We start from the raw sequence: 26,768 nt of genomic DNA, 5'->3' as shown, positions 1-26,768 counted from the left end.
TCTAGTACGTAATGTCTTTTCTATGTTTTTTAGCTTCAAATCAAGAAATAATTTTTTTGAATTTTTCTTCACTATCCGTATAACTATTGTTGTATTGGTGCTAGCGTTAACATTGCAGATTTCTCACTCATTTTGTGGCTTTGTAGTAGAAACTTAGACTACTGCTGGAAGAGCAGACTTGATTTAATTTCCCATTTCATTTAAGCTGTGGAAATAAATTATCTGTATTCCTTGAAAAGGCTATTATTTATGCTTATTTCAAACAAGTTAGTGATTATGTCTTTAAAATGTAGTTTTAATGTGTAGGCCTGTTAGATTTTGGAAATTACAGCCTTATAAATTGCACTTTTTGAGGTGTGAAATCAAATGATAAAATTCAAAAGTTGCAAGGAAACACTTAAGCTGAAAGTATGTTAAGATATTACAATGAAACTGTTATCAGAAATACTATAACTGTATGATTTTCCTGTATTCAAAAATCAATATTTCTGTTACAGTGCTACAAAACAGTAGAATAGATTTAATGTATACCTATGCTACAAAATAATAGAATCAACTCTTACATGCCATGCATCAAGCATCATAACATTAACGTAATAGCTGAATAAACCTTTGTAATTCTTTCCTAACTGTTTATCAAATAACTTTATTCAACAGTCTTTAAGTAACTGGTTAGTCTTACTTTACTTTAGAAAGAGCATTGATAAAGACTGCAGTTGAATTGAGCACTAACCCTGCATTTTTATTTTTTTTTAATAAAACTAGGTAACAGTTACAGACAATGGTATTCCTGCCAAATCAACAGTTGCACGGGTGATTGTGAAGGTTTTAGATGAGAATGACAATAAACCTCAGTTCTTGCAAAAGTTCTACAAAATCAGACTTCCAGAGCGCGGAAAGCCAGAACGTGAGAGGACTGCTAGGAGAGAGCCCATCTACCGAGTTATTGCTGCAGATAAGGATGAAGGCCCCAATGCAGAGATCTCTTATAGCATTGAAGATGGCGATGAACATGGCAAATTCTTTATTGAACCAAAAACTGGAGTGGTTTCATCAAAGAAATTCTCTGCAGCAAGGGAATATGATATTCTTTCAGTGAGTCAAAATCTTGTATATCATGAATATGTGAAGTGTTCTTTTTATCTGTACTCCCATCTCTTTTTGTTCAATAGCTGGCAGATGAGAGACTGGAAAGACGGCAGTATCTGAAGGGAGAAAAAATCAACAGATCCAGGAGTATTGTTTTGTATGGGTTGTTTTCTTTTTTTAAAGGATGATTTCAGATGTTTGTATCAAGAAAGAGAATCAAGAAGCTGCTGCTGTTTTCCAGAACTTGACAGATAATGAATATACTGAGGGAGCGTAAACAATTATATTGACTCTCTTTCAGGAAGAAAGCAAAGTAAAAGTGAATCTATGGTAGTGTTTTATGCTACTATCGGGTGCTACATGCTTTTTGTCTTTTTGCTCCCCAGATAATGAGGGACAAGTACCACCTTGAGAGACACAGCCTTTTGGGATATATCTCACAAAAACAAACATGTCCAGAGCTTACTATTACTTTTCCGTTTGTGTCATAATGATTTATGTGATCCTGTAGACTAAAAGGTGTTTTTGTTTCTCAGATTAAAGCTGTAGATAATGGTCGACCACAAAAATCATCAACTACACGGCTTCACATAGAATGGATTCCAAAGCCCATCCCACCCACAGAGCCCATTTATTTTGAGGAAGAATTTTTTTCTTTTACGGTGATGGAAAGTGACCCAGTTGCTCACATGATTGGTGTAATAGCTGTTGAACCTCTTGGAATACCACTTTGGTTTGACATAACGGGTAAGGATGCTTAAGGGCTTTTATTATTAGTAATGAATGCATGTATTCTGAGATACTGGAGGGCTCATTGTGGCTTGGTTTCTTAACTATTCTAACCAGAATTTGGGCATTCTTCAGCTGTAGATATCTTTTTTTGCACTTCAGAATATTTGTTGCAGTTTTGGAAATGATTTATAAATATTGTGTCAGTGAAATTAAAACAGATCAAATGAATTTCATAAGTTATGGGACAGGGAAAGAAAGAAAATGCCAGTTTTCTGCAACCTGAGACATGCTATACTGTTCATACTGATTTCTTTTCTTTTAGTCTGCTCCTCAGACTGCTTGCATTGATTCAATACTAAAAGGAAAGCTTTTCTGTTCCTAATCCCAACAAACTTCATCCTGTACATATTTTTGCAGTTGTAATACCCCTTAACCTCTACCACTGGAAGTGGCAGTCTTATCAGTAACATGACCATACATAGGTGCTGTGATTACAAAATGAATAGTAATTTTTTAAATTTAGACTTTTCACTAGACTGCTGGCTTCAGGAATCCACTGTATAGCTGATACCATAAACAAGTTCTGATCTATGTTACATTTCAAAATGAAGTCAAACAGCAGTGCTTAGTATCAAGAGTGAGACCTGTGGTAAACTGTTTCTGGTGTTAAGATAGACATATCAAACAGATTTTCTAGCACATTCACAAAAGGCTTAAGGGATCTTTTCATGTTAGTTACTGCTGAAAATTTTATCCATGATTAAGTTGTGAAGTTGTGAGATATTGAGGAGAACTTCTTTTAAAAACAATTTCTTACAAATCTAATAATTTTTATGTCTGCTTTATTGGTACATATATTCTAAGGGTTGCTGAGAACAGCAACAGTTAAAAACAAAGTTTGTAACACTGATACATGAAACAGGAATATGCAAATACTAACTGCTTGAGGATGTTCTCAGAAAACTTTCAAGCTCTTCTGAGAACAGACACAACTCTTCCCTGAATGCATGCTTCATGAATGAACAGCATGTGGCATGATTGATATCACTGCCAATGTATAAATACTTGCATAGAGTTTTCATATGGTTCTTTTTAATATATTCATGAGAAAAAAAAATAGTTTCTGTCCAAATTGATCATGGCCCAATAGAAAGAGTTTCCATTTAGACTAAATGTGTGGACAGAGATCAGTAAAATTTTATAGAGAGTGCAAAGGGTTAAAGATACCTCCTTGCGTTCTCATAGGGGCAAAGCTATTTTTATTAGAGATATTTTGGGACTGAGACTACTCTTTTACTGTTCTCCCAAATATACATGCACTTAGACATGACAGCAGAAAAGGAGAAAATACAAAAATAGCTTAAGTGAGTAAAGATTAAGTATGAGGAGGTTCTTCATTTCAAATATGGTCATCCAGTGAGCAAACAAAAATATCTGTAGACCAGAATGAGACCATTAAAGGAAAGGTAAAGGAAGGGAAGTTGTCAGAAAAAGGTGAGTGTCAGAAAAAGGTTGACCAATATGAACAAGGATGTTTACTCATAGAAGAGGTCTTTTCTTTGTGGTCTCAGTCCAGAGTTTGGTGTCTTGGTAGTAGAACTTGTTAACTCGATTGGGGATGTATTTTTCTATAGTTCTTTTTAGTTCATTTTAACTGCTGTGCATTCTGAGTGTTGTATACATCTGAAAAGAGTTCTGATGATAGTTTCATTTTGATTTGCTGCTGTAAAGCATGCAGCACAGTTGGGACATTGAAAGTATTTTTATTTTATGCTTAATGCAGAAAACAGATGCTATTTTTAAAAAGACAACTACAGAAAACTCCAAGGGGAAAAAACAGGACTTGTCCACAGACTGTAAAAGAAACCATTTTATTTTGACTGCTTTCTTGATGAAAGTGTTTTGAAAAGTTTGATATGTGATCATGTTGCCAGCCTATCAGCTAATTTTATAGGTAGACACTTTACTGCCCTCTTTTAATGTTTCTAATAGCATGAATTAATTTGATTGACAGCTTTCCTTTGTGTTCTGTGCTTGCTTTCCATGCTTTCTTTCTTTTTGGCTGAGCCAGGAGACAAGCTTGCTAGTGAAGTATTTTACATCTTTCAGATGGCTTGTGACCTGAACTGTACAGCAGAAGGTATCTGCTGAGATCACATAATTTATTACCAGATTATGAGATCTGAAATGAAAGCGTACATTTATAAACTATTTATTTTATTAACCCTTCGGAAATCAAAGTGCTCACAGTTGCATTTGTGACAGGTTCGTTTTTGTTTTGTTTTGTCATCATTACATTTATATGGCATCAATTCAGAACTTCAAGTTTTGGCTTTGTCCAAAACTGTTGCTGTTACACTTTCAGTGTACCAGACACAGAAGTTCGGGTTGAGTTCTGCTTCACTGGATGAACAGATACCATCACTGCTATAAAAATATTAGAAAAGGTCTTTATGATTTCCTTGAAAGGAGATGTAGATGATTATAGAGCTTGTCATTGCATCAAGAAAATTAGATGAAAAGATTCATTCACCTTGCTCTTCCCTTAAAATGGCAATGACTCCACTGAGACATTAAATTCTCCTCACTGCCTTAGAAAATGGTATTGCATGCCAGCTATGAAAGTTAAAGACTCGCTTTCTGAAGCTGACATCTCACACAAAGCCAAATAAAAAATTTCACATAAATCTGCTCCAAACAAAGCTGCTGTCTTTCATGCTGTTCAGTTCATATCCATTCACATGATTTGGAAACTGCTGCTAGACAAGGAAGAGGAAATGGCATTTGATGAAACTAGAAGAATGTCAGTATTTTTGTCCTTACTTGTTACCAACTATCTTAAATTCAGTGAAGCAGAATTCAGCCCACCTTTACTAAACTGATATGTCTGTCATGAAGTTGAACTTTCTGAAAGTGAATGGGGGCCCATTTCAGTATTTACTGTTCTTTCTCAGACAAATTTGCAACTTTGGAATTTTACTCTCTCACTTCTAGCCTTGGCTTTTCCTAAAAGGCATTCAGTGATTTACAAAACACGGCATGTAAAAACTCGTAAAATAATAAACAAAAAGAGGATGCAGGTTGTATCTGAATGCTATCCTTATGCAGTTTAACTAGAAAAAGACACGTACACAATCAGGAGGAGTTGGTTTGCCATATCTAGCATTGGTTTGACCAAAATAAAAATTGAATCCTCCAATTTAGACAATTTATTGAGAGGTCTAAAGCAATTCCAGTTAAATGGCAGTATTTATCATTATTAACAATATTTGGACTTAATGGACATTGTATTCTCACAAGAGTATGTTCAGAGTGGCTTGATAATCAATTAGATGTTTAAATGTAGCTATTGATCTACACAGTTATTTAACTATATTTCAAAGGGTAATTTGAAAGTTTTGCAGATAAAGATAGTTTGCTTCAGAAGGAGGTAGGCAAATTTAATCATTGATGAGTTGAACACTTAGTACTTGTCTGAGATCTTATTCCAGTAGAGGCTGGATAATGAATTCTTCAGATACTCTGCTTTGAGATGAGTATCCTTTGGAGATATTGGAGATTTTTTTTTACTTTGACTATATTCATATACAAATATAGAAATTTATACTCTGATTCAAGAGACATAAATTTGACAGCATTTCTTATTTGGATCTTTTGTTTATTTTGATACAGAGCATGTTTTTCACTATCTATCCTGAATGTCTGCTCATAAAATAAATCACATTTCACCTACTAATTGTCAGTTTCCCACAATTTGTTATCTTAAAATTCTGTTTTAAAAAAACAGAGAATCTTGTGTTAGCATCTATTTATTAACTGTCCACAAGCCAGACAAATCAGCTTCATCCGAAACTAATCAGTTTTAAATATCTGTAAGTAGCAGCATATTGTATAACCAGAAAAAAAAAATGGGTTTAAAATAAGTGTGTATATAAGTATGTGTGTATACAATTCCACCTTCATTAAACATCTGAAGACAACATGACCATATATGAAACAGTAGAATGATACTATGTTTTATGAACCTCTCCCTCTCCTAATTTCCTGAACAAGGTGGCAACTATGACAGTCGATTTGACGTGGACAAGGGTACTGGAACTATCATTGTTGCTAGACCTCTTGATGCAGAACAGAAATCAAATTACAACTTGACCGTGGAGGCAACAGATGGAACCAGATCTATCAGCACTCAGGTAATGGACTTTCTAAAGAAGCGTTAGTAGAAGGACGAATCTGTAGCTGCATGGGGGGGAGGAGTTACCTTTAATCTTTATGTTTATGTTTTACCTGCACATACCATATTCCTGCACAGTGAATATGGTATATGTAACTTGGGGAGTTTTTGTAAAACAGAGCTGGATTCTGATATTCATAGAGTCGTGGTATTTGACAGTCTAGGTGGAAGATCTGTTAGTTTGCTGTAATCTGAGTCAGCAGCTTTTAATTTGTGTCGTTTTCCTACATTAGCTAAATAAATGAAAATAGAAACAATGCCCTTTCATGAATGATTTACTCAAAAGAAAAGGATTAATATTTCTAATCTGAACTACCCCTCTTTATCCTACTCCTTCCTAATCGATATATTAGATGATTACTTAGCTTTGATTTTGAAAGATCATTGTAAGGTTTGCTGATTTTTTTGTCTAAGATCTGTGGGTGACAAATTGTACAATATCCAACTCCTGTATTAGGAAACAGAGCTGCTCCTTCTGCATATGTGCTCATAAGAACGATGTTTAGAAGACGGCATCTGTGTGTATCGTCCAGAATAACGCTTTCAGTGGAGGCAGAGGTTGCTGCTTTCTGGAGAGTGTTTGGCAATCTCTGACAAGACAAATGGCTTTAAATCAGTTCCCTACTAAGATCCCATGGTAGTGGCAAGTATTTGCAGTTGGGCTGATAGGAAATTCTGTAAAGCAGAAGCTTCTTGTAACCTAATGGAAATAACTCATAGTAAAGTGAACTGTGATGAATATTCCATTTTCTCCATCTAGTTTCTTCCCCCAGCCCGGAACCTGAATATAAAGCCTGTTTGTTTTTTAGAGATAGGAGTGAATGGAGCTGTGAGCATAGAGGAGCTCTCCCTTTTATTCCAAAGGAAAAGGAAAGGATTTATTTACTGAATTAAGACTGTTGGATTTTGATGATGATGTATCCATGTTACCTGTAATTAATTTGCCTCTCTGTTATGGACCTAAGAGCAATCTATGCATTGCTGCTTTTATGTTCACAGATATCTTTGTAATGTATGTAATTTTTTTTTGTTCAACTTTTCTGCAGTGTATGTTCTTCTGTTGTTTCACCCTATGTTGTTGTATGTCATCTTCCTCCTTTCAGCTAGAGCTAAAATATTCAAGAACGTTTAGGATTTAAAACAGTCTTTTATTGAGATCACCTTGTTTGATAGGTCAAAAACACTAAATGCTGTAATCAAAATTTGCAAGAATAGCAGTTTCCTTTGAGAACTTAATTTTCCTTTAGTGGTGAAGATTGTCAGTGATATTCCAGACCACATATCTCTAGATGCTACAGTAAGTCCTCCCCCAGCAGAATGTGAGCTAGAACTCACTGCTATCTTAACCATGGTGTCATTGCTGCTGATGCTGATAGCCATCATAAAAGTTTTAGAGAATCCTGCTGTAAATTTATTGCCTAGTTGTAGTAAAAATATTGACTGGATTCGTTTTTACCAAATCCAGTTTCCAAATGCTGGAAAGATATGCATGATAAAATCAAGGTCACACATGACTTTGTGTGAAAAAAATTAGAAGAATTCTAAATTCAGCGAACTTGATTTGCCAGGCAAGTCAGAAGACAACCAGAGGGTTTTGTTGGGTTTGTTAGTTTGTTTTTTCAAGAATTCAATCAACATGCCACCATGCAAAGTGTGTTAGGGTAACTTGGGACTTAGTAACTGATGAACTTGTGGTCTCAAGTGATTGCAGACATTTTACCTAGTGCTGCTGCTTATATATAGTTGAATTGACATTTGCATCCCGAGCTGTCACGTTTGAGCCATGATCTGTTTCGTATGCTGAAAGAACTTGGAATTGGAAGGTCATGAAAATACTTTAACCCTCAGCCCCTTCTCTTCCCCTGGGTCATGTGATTCATTTAGTTTTTCTCAGAAGTGCACAATGTAGCTTTTGTCCAAATTCTTTAAATGAATTTGTTGTTTTAGCATTTTGTAAACTGAGTGAATATTATGAACATTTACCACGACAGTCATCTGCAGAAGAATTGGAATGGCAGTCTTAAATTTATAGTCTTTTATTTCTGTGATTGCTTTTTGTATGATTTTCTTTCATGTCTTTACTTTTCCGCTCTCAGTTAGAGTTGGCAAGAATAAAGCTTGTGGTTTCTGTTACAAGAACACAGAGACTTCTTTCTCATTATCCTCGTTTTTCCCCTGCCTGTGGGATAAGCTCAAGTTAGCTATTACTGTTTGAGTCTCATGTTACTGTGGTATGCAGACTGGGAAGTGTGGATTAGTTCAAACTCTGAAACTGTTGGTGCATGTACAGCTCCTGATTTTAACTGTTTCTCTGATCTCCCTTGTAACTCTTTGCCCACCCAAATTGATTGATCTGCTAAGATAGCCCTCAGAACTAGAGTTAAGAAGATAAATTTCAGGAATGAAGCTTACCTTCAGGGGAATTAAAAATGTTGATGTGAAATCAAAGTTGAAGATGTTGTTTATGGCTACCAGCGTGTATGTTCCATTACTCACTGTACTTGCTGCTGAAATAACTGTGATTAAAGTTGTTATGTTGACATTCTGTAGAATACTTTAATGAGCTAATAAACAGTAAGCAATGACGGGTACAAAAACTCCGAATACTGAGCACACATTTTTGGATCTACAATACGCTATATGCAGTTTTTAGCTTGCGAAGTGGTTGTAAACATTTGAAATACAGTACACAATTTAAGAGGCCTTGATTAACAGCAGATTAAGTAATTTTGTGTTTTCGCTTGAAAACACTGATGACATTTTCAAAACATTGAGGAGGGGGACAAGAAACAAAAAAAACATCAGTCTCATTGTAAGTTGTGTACTGAACGGACTTCAAACTAGAAGGTTTTTGCTGGCCTTAGGCTCTTAACATCTGGAGAGTATTTGACTCTTTCAAGGCTGCAGTTAAATAGGTTTTTTGAAAAATACAGCAGCAGTAGGCGTGGAGGCTATTAGAATTTTGTATGCATCTAAATGCCAAATGCATGATGCAAAACAAGGACAAGCAAATTCCATGCCTACAGTAGTGGTATTTGTTTGACAAATGATGTTAGGGATGATTAGGAAGGAATAGCATTTGAAAAACAAATCAATGTACTTATGTTTTCAAATTATAATGTTTTGGTCTTAAGTAGAAAAGACTATTCACAGGATATGAGAAGCAATATATGAACTATTGAGTTGCTTTTTTGAAAGTAAATAACAAATCTTGTTTAGAGCTATGCTGCTTCCAGACTTTTCTATGTCTATCAGTTCTTTTCATTAGAAATAACATTTAAAGTGGTGTAAAGCTAATTGCAGCATTTTGCTTATTGCTATGCGATTGTAGAATATTTAATCTTGCCTTATCCAAAACTTATGTGGTTATTATGCTCTGGGGTTGATAAGTCTTCATTGACTAAACATGCTTTTTGGCATGTGATCCCCATACTGCTTCCAGAGACATTTTGGAAACAGAATTTATATTATTTATATAGCGTATATACAGCATTTATATTGTCTCTGAATAATGTAACTTTTTGCTTCTGAACTTGAATATAAACATGCCAAAATAACTAAAATGTTATTATGAATGAAGAGAGGAAAATATTTAAAACTCAACAAGGAGTCAAAAAATGCGAAATTATATTAGAACGAAGGAACATCACTATTAAATATTACACACTGAGTGTGTTTAATCAGTGGCACATCTCTTCTCTGTAACACTAATAATCAATGCATTGCAATGCAAGTTTTATGAATCATATGATTAATATTCTTCATGTTCTGCCCCAAGGTAATCCTGGTCTACTTTGTTCTGTTTCTGTATGACCAGTCTGTATTAGTCTCCATGAGATCTGCTCATAATCTTGCACGTTCAGTCAAGCTTCTTCAGTTCCACAGTTTCATTTCAGTGATAGCATTATGGTCTATTAATGTCAAACTTTTATTGCATGCCTCTTGATATTAAACTTCTTTCTTAAGAGATAATATTCATATATTTTTTTTAATTTAATCATATAATTTCATTGAAATTTTACATTGCTCTCTTTTATTATACATTTTACTTTAGAGTAGCACAAGCTCTTCACACAAACCCATCTCTTGCTCTCTGAGCCTTTAACTGTGTGTACAATTTTACTTCTGTCTTCTGTTGCCACCTTAACAGTTTAGGTGACTATTTGGCCCTGTTACATTTAAAAGAAAATGCACATGTAGCACCTGTCACTTAGCATCAGCAAAAATTCTCTGACTTGAAAGCAAGGTTTCCTCGTCTGTTTGTATAATAGTTTAGGTTAGAAGATATCCTGAAGCTCATCTAGTTCAGACTCCAGTAGCTCAGAGCAGAGCAAACTGCAAAACTGCTTCAAGTTCTTCAGGGAATGCGTCCAGTTCTGTGCACCTGAGATGACAGGGCTTCCATCTCTTCTTTGGATGTGCTTTTATGGCAGTATTTGGAAACCTTCCTTGAAAAGAAGGGTTCTTAAGTCTAATCGTAGTTTCCCTTGTTGGAGCTTGTGAGTATTTCATCTTGTTCTTTCACTGCACACCTTTGGATTTTAGTGGCCTTCCACTGGTTCCATTTTAGTCTGTCAAGATCTCTCTTCTCTGCTGAGCTCCAGACTGTAACGGATCTATAAAATCCAGGCAAATTGAAGGAGAGTGATCACCTTAGTAAAGCAGCCCAGTGTGCAGTTAGCCTTCATTACTATGAGGGTATGCTTTGATTCATGTTATGCTTGTCTATTGAAATTCAGGGATGGGCATAAAGTAACAACATCACTGACTGAGAAATGGATAGATAAAAGGCTTTTTCAGCTGAGGCAGATGGAAACTTTTGACTATAGGTAAATTTAAAACAATTGCATTATTGTGTTAACCACTATGTAGAAAAATTGCATGCCTGAGCAAGTGATTTGAGTAATGAGCAAGTAATGTAATACCTGAGTGAGTGACTTATGATTGAGTCACTCTGTTAATTCCTTAGCGATACATTTGTTAATAATATAGTTGGCTTCACAGTCACAACATTCCTGATTTTTAACTTAGTACCTTCACACAGGTTTTTTTTGTGGTGCTGCATTCTCATATTGCTGCTTTTCTGTATTCATTTTGTATATTTCAGAAGCACGGATGGCCGTGTCTTCCACATGGAAGATTCACCTAACAGTTGCTCTAGAGTTGCATTACCTCTCACCTCCAAGTTCAGTCTACGTTTCTGTATTTTCTCATTTGAGGGGAAATGCACACGAACTTCAATAATGATTTTCAATAATCAAATTAATCAAATTTTACACTTTTTTTTGCTTATGTTTTTCCAAGTCTTAACTTAATAATCTTTTATGAAGTAGGTAGCGTGTAAAAAAAACTGAGGTATATTCATATTGAGAGCATATCATCCGTGGATGAATTGCGTTGAATACAGTCTTGTAAATTTTCCTTTATATAATATATATCAGTGTAGTTTAATTTATATTAATAGTTGGGTTTTCTGCTTTTTAATTTCTTAGCTATCCTTATTTTGTTTCATTTTTAATTTTCCTGAGCGTGTAAATGCTCATTAACTGTTCATAAACTGCTGTGTAAGTGACTGTATTGGACCATTCCATATTTTATATGAACTTTTCTGCCAGGATACATTAAAATATATTGTATTTATTCATCTCTAGTCAGAAAATCAAAAAAAGGCATATTTAAGATCATATGCTTTTCATTCTTGCTGTTCATTTTCCAATTGAATTTATTACTGAATATATTTAAAGCCCTGACCTAAAACACTCTTGGGTCACCTACTATTAATTTTCTCACTACTGAAAATCGGTATTTATTCTAACTTTTTATTTTTCATCTCTAAGCTATTTCTAATCAATGAAAAGAAAAAAACACAACAAAGTCCTTAGTTTCCATAGCAACCTCTTGCAAGGGATTTTATCAGTCTACCAAAGAATTACATTTCTTTTCTATTTATTCTGTTTCCTGAGAATTCTGGTAGATTTTCCTTATTAATAGCAGTGATAGTTTGTATTTGTCATATTGGACTGGTTCCAAAAACTATGCATATGAATATTTCCCAAATTGTATAATGAATTATGACTCGTTTATCTGAAATACCAAAGAATACGTGTACTAAAAAAGTCACGGGGCTGTGCTTACATCTGCAGATGCTACATCTCTATCTATCTCTACTATCTGACAGTGGAGTTCAATGTTATTAATAGTGCATGTTAAACAGGAGTATTGCCATCTTTTTATTATTATTTTTCCTGTAATCCAGCATGAGTGGCTCCATCTTGTCCTGCTGAATAGTTTTCATTTAGCAGCTCAGTCCATTTTTTCCAGTATCTCATTTTAATTTTGTTTTGTGCCGGGTCACTCTTCCTATTTTCTTCTGTGAATGAAACTGAGGCAAAATTGTACTTTAACACAAGGTTCTTAGTTGCTGCTTATAATTCCTGATGATCTTGTTTACCCGCAGATGGTTTTGTGGTTTCAAATAAACTTAAAACTTTTTATTCCTTGTGTAGAATTTCATTCCATATCTGGCTTCTAATTCTTAACGTTCCACACTTGCCCTCTTCACCTGTGTTCCTATATTACATTTTATATGCCAGTCTGTTTTCTCTTTTCTCTGAGTGAAGTTGCCCATGAAAATACTTTCTCATGACAGTTATTTCAGCTAGCAGAGTCGGTAATGTCCCAGTTTGGGGGAATATACTTTTATCTTACAATAGTGATTTACCCACAAGTTCTGCACCCCAATTCTGTGTGTTCCCACACTCTCACTTCAGTTTGTCGGGCTACACTATGGTACCTCCAGGGTTTGGTGCAGCACTTCGTTACTTCTATGAAGCAGTCTTTCTGCTGTTACTTAGAATAAAATACTTCTTATGTTCTTGGAAGTTATTTTTGACTTTGAGGAAGATGAAGCAGATTCAGATTTAGTGAGTTGTATCTTTTCTGTAACTCTTACCTATACCTCTCTCCTCTTCCTTGGAGGAAAAAAAAAATTCTTACATTGGAATTATGTACATTTATGGTTTGATTTTTAATGATATTCTTTTTCATTCCTGTTTACTAGAAATTATTAAAGCTTTCCCCTCCCAATATATAATTTCAGGTGTATATCAAAGTTATAGACACAAATAATCACAGGCCTCAATTTTCTGCTTCAAAATATGAAGTTGTTATACCTGAAGACACCGCACCAGAGACAGAAATTTTGCAAGTTAGTGCCACAGACAGAGATGAGAAGAATAAACTGATATATACGATCCAAGGCAGCACTGATCCCATCAGCCTTAAAAGATTTCGTCTGGACCCTGGAACTGGATCTCTTTATACCACGGAAAAACTAGATCATGAGACAATGAACCAGCATATTCTCACAGTAATGGTAATTAAGCACAATATTTGTTCTGTATTCTTTTAACAAGTACTTCTTAAAAAATCTTTTACTTTCCCCCCTAATGCAAACATTTATTTGTACATTTAATTTGTATTCAGTCTTTGTCTCTGACTGGTAAAGACCGAACCTTAAATAATTAGTAACATTTGGTGAACCTCTGAATTATCAGTAATAATTACTAGTATTATGCTAATTGTTTTAGGTTCGAGATCAAGATGTTCCTGTAAAGCGCAACTACGCTAGGATCATCATTAACGTCAGCGACACAAATGACCATGCACCATGGTTCACCAGCTCTTCCTATGAAGGCCGTGTGTATGAGTCAGCAGCTGTTGGATCAGTGGTCCTCCAGGTTACAGCATTAGATAAGGACAAAGGAAAAAATGCAGAAATTGTATATTCTATTGAATCAGGTATGTTGATGTTCTTATATCTTCAGTTTGTTTTTAAAATGATACTTGGTCGTGCTTTGTTTCAACTGTAGACATTTAAAAAAATAGCTTTGAGAGTATACATTGTATTTTGTGTCATGTATTTAAAGGTACAGCCTGAGAGTGTTGAAACGAAAACTACAATGGTAAACATCTGGCATCTTCCCTTAATTATTTGTATTGCCCTCGTGAAGGGAAAGATACCTTTAAACTCTGAAAGAGGATGTGGTCTTCAGAAAATACAGAATTTCATATCTAAAGTTCAGATCTGAAAGAGCATTCTTTTTGAGAATTTATGGTATAAGTGAAGCAAAGATGCGATGAAAAGAGTAAAATAATGAGACAAGAACTTTGGTGTTTAGTACATTGTGAAAGAAGGAAGCTCAAAAGTAGTATTCATATACTTCTGAAGAAATAACTACAAAATTGGCACAGTTTAAGTTAAAATTTCTGATACAAGTAGCATGGAAGGTCTTGCTTTGCCTGGTTCCCTCTGGGTGATTTTAAACTGGGATTGCTATTCTGGTTCAATAAAACATATATGAATTCCTTTAATAGCCAGTCAGTTTGTCAATGAGAGACCTGAAATTGCAGGCCAGAGAAGAACATTGGATGCCACTGCTTATTTTATGCTTCATTGTATCTTTCTGAACTTGCCTTTAACAACAAAATTTAAATGATGGTGGTTTTCAGTAGTGTGATTATGGGATGGCACTGACTGAGTTCACTTACCATTTGGAAGTGAGTTCTGGTTCAGTTTGTGAAATCTAGACACAGGTCTATAGTTGCTCAGGTCCTGAGCTATTTAGGCTTAATGAAAAATAAAAATGTCATTTAAACTTCATTGACTAGATGCCGTCCTACTTTCAATTTAGAAAGTAATTTAAAATAAAAATCTCAGCTGCAAGCATAAGCAATTGTATATTAAAGAGAACAGTTGCTAAAATTTGTTTAGTTATGGTTCTACCCAAGGTAATGTGCACAAATGTTTTATTTTTGTTTGACATCAGTTACTTTGCAAAGGTGTAGGAATTGCTTATTATAAATATTTTCCTTTTCTTCTATCAAAGTGTTGACATGAAAACACTCTGAAGCACTGTGGAAATGAAGCTATGATTATGGTTGCTCAAAGAGAAGGAATATATTTGATAAATTCCTTAATATATGTGTATTTTTTCTGTAATTTGAGGATATATGATTTTTCTAGGCAAGACATGAAACTTTTCTCTTGCCTTTCCTAGTTCAGCAGTGCATGTTTTATGAACAACAAAATGCTGCAAGAAAAAGATTCTGTATGCATGCTGTCTAAAATGGAGTTACATGCTGTTCTCTCTTCCTTTCTTCTAGCTTTTTGTAGGAGTAAATGTAAAACTTCATTAGGTTTGTTTTATAGGAGAGTGACCAACTGGGAGGCTAAAGCATTGTAACTGATGTTCTAAGCATATGGATAGAACATTCCTTAAATGTTTGTAATGGCTGCCTCGATTTGTAATGGGATATTCTAAGAATGCCACTGTGTTTAGAGCCTCCACTTTAAAAAAAAAAAAAAAAAAAAATCGCTTGCCTACTTGTATGCATAACTCAGAAGTTCTTAAGATTTTTTTCCATGCTGAGATCATGGCTCTAGTAATACAAATTTTAAGGAACTACAGTATTAATCGTACTCTATTTAGTACATGAGCTGAATACTTTGTGCAGTGCAATTCAGCTATATATTTGAAAACATGAAGACAAATGATTATCAGGTGTCAGCTTATAATAGTCAGAAGATAGTATTTTTCTGCTAACACTTGATCACAGGGAATAACTTACCTATAAATTACTTGTATTAATATGAAGTTAGAGAAAATGCGTTTTTTGGCCCAGTTCAGAAAGGTTCATTCTGAAGCAGACATTTAAACAATACTTGCATAAACAACTGAGATTCAGAAGTGTCATTAAAACACTCGTTTTTTTCAGAACTATCTAGTTATTCTAGATCCTTAAATGTGACCTGAGTTCCACTAATGTTAATTTCTGAATATAATTTCTTTTCAGCTTCAGTAGGTACTTATGTAGGCTTAAGCACAAATTCAATAACAAAAATAATTTGAAGAAAACATATAGTTTATAATGTTGAAAATCGCAGGATACTTGCCATTTTTTTTTGAAGAAATAGAATATTTTGCATTTATTTTTATGTCTTGAATAGTTTAGTGTTTATGCAGTATTTCTACAATTAAATTTAGAATTTCCGCAAACTCTTTGTTACAGAAAACTTTCCAGAGAGGCTACAGATGTTTGTTAAACAAAACTAAGAAACTTTAACATTCTTTATTTTCTCTTTGCCTTTTTTGTACAATAAACAATCATTCTTTAATTTTCTTAAGTACTTTATTTTTCTTTACAGGGAATATTGGAAATTCCTTCGTGATAGATCCTATCTTGGGTATGATTAAAATTGCAAAGGAATTAGATCATAGTAACCAGGAAGAGTACAACTTGATGGTAAAAGCTACAGACAAAGGAGATCCTCCAATGAATGAAGTGACTTCTGTGCATATATTTGTTACAGTTTCTGATAATGCCTCGCCAAAATTTACAGCCAAAGAATATTCTACAGAAATCAGTGAAAGTGCTAGCATTGGCAGTTTTGTTGGAATGGTTACAGCATACAGTCTGTCTTCTGTAGTTTATGAAATAAAAGATGGTAATATAGGAGATGTCTTTGCTATCAACCCAAACTCGGGTGTCATTGTTTCACAGAAGGCACTTGACTTTGAAACTTTGCCTGTTTACACACTAACTGTGCAGGCAACAAACATGGCTGGCTTGACCACTAATGCGACAGTTTTGGTACATCTTCGGGATGAGAATGACAACATACCAATTTTTATGCAGTCGGAATATACAGGACTCATCAGTGAATCAGCTTCAGTTAACAGTGTGGTTCTGACTGACAAGAATGTCCCATTAGTAATTCGAGCTATGGATGCTGATAAAGAATCAAATGCTTTGCTTGTTTATCAAATTGTTGAACCATCTGTCCGCAAGTATTTTGCCATTGATTCTAGCACTGGTGCCATTCGGACATTAATGAGTCTGGATTACGAGGAGACAAATATTTTCCACTTTTCTGTACAAGTACACGATATGGGCATTCCACGTCTATATGCAGAATATGCAGCTAATGTTACTATCTATGTAGTTGACATCAATGATTGTCCTCCTGTGTTTTCAAGAGAGCTGTATGACACATCCATTTTGGTTCCAACCTATAAAGGCGTGAAAGTCATCAGCGTAAATGCCACTGATGCTGATTCAGGCATTTTTTCACAACTAATTTATTCCATTATCGAAGGCAACATTGGAGAAAAATTTTCAATAAATCCCAAGACTGGAGATATAACAGTACAAAATACAACTCAGTTACGAAGTAGATATGAATTAACAGTGAGAGCATCTGATGGCAGATTTGCAAGCACTGCATCTGTAAAAATTAATGTGAAAGAAAGCAAAGTAAGCCAACTGAAATTTACACAGAGTTCTTACTCTGCAGTAGTGCAGGAGAATTCCACTGAAGCAAAAACAATAGCTGTGATTACTGCCATAGGGAATCAAATAAATGAGCCTTTGTTTTATCATATTCTAAACCCAGATAGCAGATTTAAAGTAAGCCCAACTTCAGGAGTCCTTTCTACAACAGGAATACCATTTGATCGTGAACAGCAAGAATCTTTTGATGTGGTCATAGAAGTGACAGAGGAACATAAACCATCAGTTGTTGCACATATTGTAGTTAAAGTCACAGTGGAAGATGTAAATGATAATGCTCCATTTTTTGTCAATCTTCCATATTATGCAGCAGTTAAAGTAGACTCTGAAGTAGGCTGTGTTATTCGACGTGTCACCGCCGTAGATAAAGATGCAGGCAGAAATGGAGAAGTGCATTACTATCTTAAAGAGCATCATGAACATTTCCAAATTGATCCCTCTGGTGAAATCTCTCTGAAGAAGAAGTTTGAACTAGACACAGTAAATAAGGAGTACCTGGTCACAGTAGTGGCAAAAGATGGAGGAGAACCTGCTTTTTCTGCTGAAGTTATGGTCCCAATTACAGTTATGAATAAAGCTATGCCAGTTTTTGAAAAGCCTTTCTATAGTGCAGAGATACCAGAAAATATTCAGCTCCATAGTCCTGTAGTACATGTACAAGCAAACAGCCCAGAAGGACTTAAAGTGTTTTACAGCATCACAGATGGAGATCCTTTCAATCAGTTCATGATCAACTTCAACACTGGAGTGATAAATGTTGTTGCCCCTCTTGACTTTGAGTCTCATCCAGCCTACAAGCTGAATATCCGAGCAACAGACTCCCTAACTGGAGCGCATGCTGATGTGTTTGTAGACATAATAGTGGAAGACATCAATGATAATCCTCCCATGTTCACAGAGCAGTCTTACACTGTAACTCTTTCTGAGGCATCAGTCATTGGAACATCTGTTGTACAAGTGAGTGCTACAGATGCTGATTCTGGAACAAACAGGGGAATTTCCTATCATTTGATTGAGGATGACGCTGGAAGTCATGAGTACTTCCACATAGACAGCAGCACTGGACTCATTGTCACAACAAGAACTTTGGACTATGAAAAAATTCAGCAACACAAGTTACTAATAAGGGCCATAGATGGTGGCATGCTGCCCCTGAGCAGTGACACTGTTATAACTGTTGATGTGACTGATCTAAATGACAACCCTCCTCTTTTTAACCAATTGGTTTATGAAGCTAAAATTAGTGAACTGGCTCCTCGAGGACATTTTGTGACGTGTGTGCAAGCTTCGGATGCAGATAGGTCAGATGCTGACAAACTGGAGTACTCCATTATGACAGGCAATGACCAGAAGAATTTTGTAATTAATAGTAAAACTGGCATTATCACCATCTCAAACTTACGCAGGCAGGCGCTGAAGTCACATTATATTCTTAATGTGTCTGTTTCTGATGGAGTTTTCAGGAGCTCGGCCCAAGTTCGTGTAACTGTAACCGGTGCCAATATGCACAGCCCTGTTTTTAGTCAGAATGAATACGAGGTTGAACTAGCTGAAAATGCTCCATTGCATACTTTAGTGACCGTAGTTAGAGCAAGAGATGAAGATTCTGGTACTTATGGCCATATCACTTACCACATTATAAATGACTTTGCCAAAGATAGATTTTATATAAGTGAGAGAGGGCAGATTTTTACCTCCGAGAAGCTTGACCGTGAAACACAAGCAGAAAAAGTAATTGCCATTAGTTTAATGGCCAAAGATTCGGGAGGAAAAGTTGCTTTCTGTACAGTTAATGTAATACTTACAGATGACAATGATAATGCTCCACAATTTCGAGCAATGGAGTATGAAGTAAATATTGGATCTGATGTTCCACGCGGAACTTCTGTCATTAAAGTCTGGGCATCTGATGCTGATGAGGGTACAAATGCAGACATCACATATACTATTGAAGCAGAGTCTGAAAATGTGAAAGAGAATTTAGAAATTGATTCTTTGTCTGGTGTAATTACAACAAAAGAAAGTTTAATTGGTTTAGAAAATGAGTTTCTAACCTTTTTTGTTAGAGCCGTTGATGGCGGATCCCCCCAGAAAGAGTCAGTTGTTCCCGTTTATGCTAGAATACTCCCACCAGAAGTGTCTCTTCCAAAATTTTCAGAACCATTTTATTCTTACATGGTTTCAGAGGACATTCCAGTTGGAACTGAGATAGATGTTATCAAAGCAGAGCATAATCAGACTTTGGTGTATAGTCTGATTAAAGGGAACACTCCTGAAAGCAATAGAGATAATATTTTTGTGATTGATCGACAGACTGGAAAGTTGAAACTTGAGAAGAATCTTGATCATGAAACAACTAAATGGTATCAGTTCTCAGTGCTAGCACAGTATACAAATGAAGATTATAATGTTATTTCCTCAGTAGAAGTAAGCATTCAAGTAAGAGATGCAAATGATAACAAACCAGTTTTGGAATCCAATCCATATGAAGCATTCATCGTTGAAAACATGCCAGCTGGAACAAGAGTGATCCAAGTAAAAGGAACTGACTTAGATTCAGGACTTAACGGGCAGGTCACTTACAGCTTAGATCCTTCTCAAGAACTAGATGTTATAGAGTCTTTTGCCATAAACATGGAAACTGGTTGGATTACCACTCTCAAAGAACTTGACCATGAGAAGCGAGACAAATACAAAATTACAGTGATTGCATCTGATCGAGGTGAAAAAATTCAGCTGTCTTCTCTGGCTGTGGTTGAAGTTACTGTTACAGATGTGAATGACAATCCTCCACGCTTTACTGCAGAGATATATAAAGGAACAGTTAGTGAGGATGACCCTCCTGGTGGAATAATTGCCATCTTAAGTACAACTGATGCTGATACAAAAGAAGTCAATAGACAAGTTTCTTACTACATTACAGGTAACTCTTTCTGAGTAATGTCAGAAAAAATCATTAGAGATGTCCAGGAATTATATGCACTATAACTTAATCCTTCAAATTTTTGAAACATACTTGAAATCATTTAGCTGCAAAGAAAGAAGGAAAGAAAGTATATGTTTTAAAATTAAATATCAATGGGGATGATTAAAGGGAAAAAGAGTTTTGGAAAACAGGTCTTTGGCTTCCTGTTTGACACATGTTCTGCTTAACATGCTTCCCTAAGTATTCTGTTTAGTTCACATATATCAATTTTATAAAGAAATATGTATTTGCACTGAAATCACCGTTACAGTTAAAAACGGAACCAAAGAAACACAAAATAATAGCATTGCCTTCCAGTAGAGTATTCTAATGTTTTTCTTTCTTCTCTCAGTGTCTTACAATGTTATCTATAATGCTGCTGCATGAATTCCTACATTGCTTTTTATAGATTCTATTGGCAGCAGTTAAATATTGTATCAGAAACTACTATTTCTATGTGAAAATTGAAACTTTTTCGAATACAGCCACAGAAAGTGGCTGCTCTAAATTTGCATTTAGATTTTTATTTTATTTTTAGATGTAATTTAGCATTGATAGAATAATAGTAATATTCTCCCTCTTGTTTTTAATTAGAAGTTTACTTTTATATTATAGGAGGTGATCTCTTGGGACAGTTTGCTGTTGAAAATATACAGAATGAGTGGAAAGTTTATGTCAAAAAGCCCTTGGACAGGGAAGAAAAGGACCATTACCTTCTAAATATTACAGCTACTGATGGAACGTTTGCTACTAGAGCTATGGTGGAGGTTAAAGTCCTTGATGCTAATGACAACAGCCCTGTATGTGAAAAGGTAGGCATAGTCTTCAGTGTCCAGCTGCTTCCATAGGCAAAATTGCACTGAAATTGCTTCTTAGGAGACAGACAAATGGGTGTTCCTTTAATGCTGGTAACAGAGCTTTGGACTACTAAGAATTCTGTCAAAGCAATTGGACAAGTTTATTTAAATAAATAATCAAAGACAATTCATTGATGTACTTTTAACACTAGCTGGGTGTTTTAAGAGTAGTACTAAAATAATTTTAGGTCACTTCTCTTGTTTTAATTCATACTTTCCCCTGAGGAACTGTTTTATGCTGCTTTTATTACAGTTTGTATGCTGTATTATGCAAATTCTCAAAAAATGCTGAATGGCATTGCTTAGTTGTACTTGGGGGAGGGGAGGAGAGTTGAAAAGTCTGGAATGTTGTCCAAAAATCAAAGATCTGTGATCCGTGATTTTTTTCTTTTTTTACTAAGTCATCTACTGTATCACGTGATAGTTTGCTAAAACAGATGTGAAATATAACAAATGGGAAAAAGGAAAAAAAAAAAAAGAAAAAGAAAAAAAAGGTGGGAGAAGCAGAAGTGTATTATAAGCAAACTGGATTTTCATAGCCAGCTTCTTTTTATTTTAGTAATGGGCAGAAGGGCAAAATGTTTTCTTGTTTTGGGAAGGATCAAATATGTAGTGACTGATTCTTTTTATTAGTCTGTATTTATGTTGATCAACATGTACATGTGTACAAAAGATTGTAGTTAACTGCAAAGTAGTAAGTCAGTGTTTTTAACTTTACTCCTTTGATAATATTGATGTTATCTATAAGGCTCAGTCTTGTATATTAGCTATATAGAGCTATAAATGAACTATATGAGTGCTTAGTGCCTTTTAAACTGGAAGCTTGTATTTCATGAACTGCAACATAAGAGATGGGTATTGGTGTCTTCTGGATTGAGCCTCAAGATGATTTAACAGAAGAGAAAAAAAGGAAGATGCTAAAAATTCAGACCTCCTAGCTTGGGAATGCACCTAATTATCAGTTAATCTGTTACATGTGTTCAGAGTCCTCAGCTGTATTAACACTCAAGGAGTCCCTATAGTTTTAGTAATAATTACCTTTGAATAATGTAATAAATGTGAAGTAATTAATTGGAAAATTATAAGTCCTTGTCATTTTCAGTATTTCATCCTCTGATTCACTTCACATGTTCCCAAATATAAAAGCAATATTTCCTCAACTGCCATTCTCTCTTTGCATCCACTTTCCAAGTCTATTTACTCCATGTGTTAAGTCTTTTGAATGAAATTTATAACTTTTTCAGGCTTTATATACTGATACTGTTCCTGAGGATGCCCTTCCTGGCAAACTGATAATGCAGGTATCTGCTACAGATGCAGATATTCGTTCCAATGCAGAAATTACATATACATTACATGGCCCTGGAGCAGAGAAGTTCAGACTCATACCAGATACAGGTAACAAAGCTTTATAAACAAAAGGAATCATGACTTCATTTTATAAAATGTTTTATGACTACATTACAATACACATAAATGTCAGTATTTGAAGCTTTTCATTAAGAGTTAATGTGTTATATGAGTTTGTAGTACATATATAATATACTGATTAGAAGCTGGGGAAAAGGCAAGTATTTAATACATGAGAAACTAAAGTAAATAGGGCAACTGCCCTGAAGCCAGAGACTTCATGCAGAAGTGATTGGAGTAAGAATATGCTGTGAATTTTTGTACTATTTATATTGTATTTGTAGAATCACAGTTGATAAACTAAAGATAAGATAATCTTCATTCAGATTCTCCCTGCCATCATTTGGTTTGGCATGTTAAATGGGCAGAGGCTAGAATAAGTAACATGTTTCCTTTCCATAGTAAATGCCAAAATTGGCTCCAATTTTTTTTGAATCATTGTGTATAATAAAGATAAGCTTTTAACTTTCCTGACATTGTTTGCTTTTCATGGTATTCACTACTTTGAATTATTATATAGGCCAGTGCAAAAACTCAGTGCACTGCAAGCTGTAGTAGATAAGTAGTAAGGGAGTAGTTAACAATATTAAAAAAAAAAAAACAAGATAGATACAAAGTTATAGCAGAAATACAGAGAAGGAAATAAGAACATTTTAGTGGCAAAATAAATGGAAAGGATCTTACTTCAAGAAGATTGACTTTGAATGTCACCCGTGTGCTGTGTTAACAAGTTGTTACATAAATTCAGAATGTTGGGGCTAGCATACTTGCAAACAATATTTCAGAATGTTTTTTGAATCAGCCAAAAGAAGACAGTGGCTACACATTTCTCCAGGTATGGTTACTGTCACTTTGGAAAGAAAGTATGTGTTAGACTTCTGGAGATTTGTCTGTAATAGCTAATTTGGTTATATTTGATGGTGTAAATATCTCTGTTTATTTACTGAATGTTGGAAGATGAGAGTCAAGTCCTTTCCTGTGGATGGAACATAGCCAGGAAAACAGTATGCGGACTTTACCATATTTTAATTTTCTCTACATGATAACACATTGATATGTGAATGCATGCACATTCTCTCTACACTGTTGAATACTCTTACTTTAGCTGATTTCTCCTTCAAAAGCAATGGAAAAAAGAGATGTGTATTTAATCTGACCTGAAAAGGCAGATCACTGACTTGGCCTAATCACTGTTTAAGCTATTCTCAAAAAGAAAATTGTTTTGTTTTGCTGAGTACAGAGATATTAGAAAAGAACGTGTTAGGGATATGTAATTTTTGCAACTTGCATGAACTTATATTTGTTATTCTGTTTATAGGTGAACTGAAAACATTAATGCCATTGGACCGTGAGCAGCAAGCAGTTTATTACCTTCTAGTGAAAGCCACAGATGGAGGAGGAAGATTCTGCCAGGCTAATATTATTCTGACTCTGGAAGACGTGAATGATAATGCCCCAGAGTTCACAGTTGATCCTTACTCCATTACGGTATTTGAAAACACAGAGCCTAAAACACTTTTGACAAGAGTGCAAGCAACAGATGCAGATGCAGGTATGCATTCTTTGACCAAAACTTTTGCCTTTTTGGTCTCTAAGTTACAGTAATGCTTATTTAATCTTATTTAATATAAGCTTATTTATAATAAGCTTATTTAATGCTTATTTAATAAAGGTGTTAAGTCTTTCAGGGGAACTGACACGTGTCAGGAATGGACTCCTGAAAAATATATTTAGGTTTGCTAAATTATGTATCTCCTGACTTTTTTGTGTTGAGTAGCTTGGAAAAAATCTCTTTTGTCTCTCCCCGCAAAAAAAAGAAGGAAGAGAGACAAAACATAGGATATTTTTAGTGTGATAAGTTGTTACGATTGGTTATACTCTTTTACTCCTGGTCTAAGTGTGTAAGCCCTGTATGTTTGTGTAAATATGTATTCAAAAGATTTTGAATGCACATTCCTCAGGCATAAACGATCATACTGTAAAGAGAACACTGGTCAATTATAGATTTATGTACGGACTAGATGAACTTAGAAGGCCCGTTCCAAATGAACTATTCAATTTGATTCCAAAGCATATGTTACCCTATTAAGATTTTGCTGTCTCTGCAGTTACTATTTAGTTAGAAGTATTTAAGTGAACACAAACTGAAAATGACATTAGAAAGAGTACATTCTTAGGCTTTGCTATTGTAAGGAAGAATAAAATGGCATAATGTCTTTATGATTTTCATATATCACAATATTATTAATCAAATAATAGATGCCGTACTCTTTTGAAACAACAAACTTTCTTTATGCTATGATAAAGTTAGGTTGCTCAACTGGAAGGTAGTAGACAGGTGTTTTCACATTTCCCTCATCTTTGAGACACGTGAGCAAAATACCTGGCTCAGAAGCCAAGTTTTTTGATTGCTCTCCTTTACAAAAACGTTGCCAGAAGTTATATTCCTGTCAATTTTGGGTTATGGTTCTTAAATGAACTCACTGGAACTGCATCTACTTATTTGATACAGCCAAACTCTTCCATGTTCTCCCTTGTTATTTTTTAAGCCTGCTAAGCAGATGTTGTTGTTCTAAGGTTATAATTAGATTTGTATTACAAATCGTTTCATGTTAGCTAGTACTGTGACTGAAGCAGAACCATGCTTCATGTTTTCTTATCTGGCAGAAAATTGGTGCAATGAAGGGCTAGCTTAACTTTTTTAATTAATTACTTGTTTTTGGAAATCATTCTGCCCTTGACAGGAGCCATTAACTTTTGCTGAAATTTACTGTAGCATGAATGATAGTATTTAACATGCACATTTTATTCTTATGGCTGTCAGATCTGTTATTTTGCTGGTGTATTTTGACTGCTGCTTTGTGCTCTGCAACTGTTTTCAAAATACAGGGATGAACCGTAAAATCCATTATTCACTAGTGAACTCTGCAGAGGGCCAGTTCTCTATTGATGAATTCTCTGGAATCATCCGGTTGGAGAAGCCTTTGGATCGGGAGTTGCAAGCTGTGTACACACTGACTTTGAAGGCTACGGATGAAGGTTTACCTCGAAGGCTGTCTTCCACAAGTAGTCTTATAGTTTCTGTTTTGGATATAAATGATAATCCACCTGTATTTGAGTATAGGGAGTATAGTGCAAGTGTATCAGAAGACACAGTGGTTGGGACTGAAGTTCTCCAGATCCATGCTGCAAGCAGGGACATTGAAGCCAATGCTGAAATCACGTACTCAATAGTCAGTGGGAATGAACATGGAAAATTCAGTATTGATTCAACAACAGGTAAGAATGTAACTGATCTTGCATTAGTGCTTATTTGGTCTTATCTTATCTTGAAATGATATGTTAATCTAAACAAGAATAATGCCATACTATGTTCTGCAGTAATGCAACCAAATACCTTGCATAATCTATGTGCATCATCCTTGCTGTAAAGGCAGTGCTTGCTCACCCATTTTGACAAAGTGCTTACTAAATGAGAATTGAATTTATTTATCACTCCTATTTATTATTTATTTCAGTTATATTCATATAGCTGGCAAAAGGTAAGGTTTCCTAGCTGGAATGTTTCTCCCCCATGAAGACAATCATTCCAGAGAAGCTTGATGTGTCATTAAAGAAAGATTGGAGTATTCTATTCAAGTGTATATCTAGCATGACAGTGGAGATTTCAGGCTCGCTTGTTAATCAGATTTAGTCTCTCAAAGTGGAAGCACTTAGCTTATTTGAAAAAATTTACCCTATTAATGGCAATAATTTGTTAAAAATTCTCGTAAACCTCAATTATAGCTTTGTTTTCTTATATAGCTATTTTTCTAGAATTCATTTCTGCTGAGTTTTTTTTTGTTTGTTTGTTTTGTTTTTAAGTAAGATCCCTACCTGAAAGTCAATAATAGTTAATATATCAGTGTAACTGAAATTACAGTTCTTCCTACTACTTTTTCCAGCACCTGCACGGTACTATACTGTAGAAGTAATTTGCCAGTTTAACTTCTTCACAGATTGAAATGAGTAAGAAAATTCCAGAGAAACACTCTTACAGCAGCAAATTAATGTGTATATTAGTGACTGAACTATTTTAACTATACGGTTAAGAATTTGCACTTCGAGATATTTCTGCTGATAATAAGTC

General features: G+C 35.0%; 1 protein-coding gene across 1 annotated transcript in view; it reads left to right on the top strand.

The window, feature by feature from the left end:
* Positions 1-26,768, top strand: part of FAT1 (FAT atypical cadherin 1) — a 103,324-nt gene that overhangs the window by 55,603 nt on the left and 20,953 nt on the right. Inside the window, exons 5-14 of the mRNA XM_090139357.1 lie at positions 766-1,095; positions 1,626-1,836; positions 5,875-6,014; positions 13,155-13,430; positions 13,645-13,855; positions 16,263-20,330; positions 20,988-21,184; positions 22,474-22,627; positions 23,958-24,191; positions 25,529-25,918. Of these exons, the coding sequence (XP_089995483.1) occupies positions 766-1,095; positions 1,626-1,836; positions 5,875-6,014; positions 13,155-13,430; positions 13,645-13,855; positions 16,263-20,330; positions 20,988-21,184; positions 22,474-22,627; positions 23,958-24,191; positions 25,529-25,918 (6,211 nt within the window). The remainder of the gene's footprint in view (positions 1-765; positions 1,096-1,625; positions 1,837-5,874; positions 6,015-13,154; positions 13,431-13,644; positions 13,856-16,262; positions 20,331-20,987; positions 21,185-22,473; positions 22,628-23,957; positions 24,192-25,528; positions 25,919-26,768) is intronic.

This window comes from Phasianus colchicus, chromosome 4 (genome assembly GCF_987193195.1).
Source record: "Phasianus colchicus chromosome 4, bPhaCol1.hap1.1, whole genome shotgun sequence".
Classification (NCBI taxonomy): domain Eukaryota; kingdom Metazoa; phylum Chordata; class Aves; order Galliformes; family Phasianidae; genus Phasianus; species Phasianus colchicus.
Note: the sequence above shows the minus strand (reverse complement) of the source record. Positions and strands in the feature narration are given on the sequence as shown.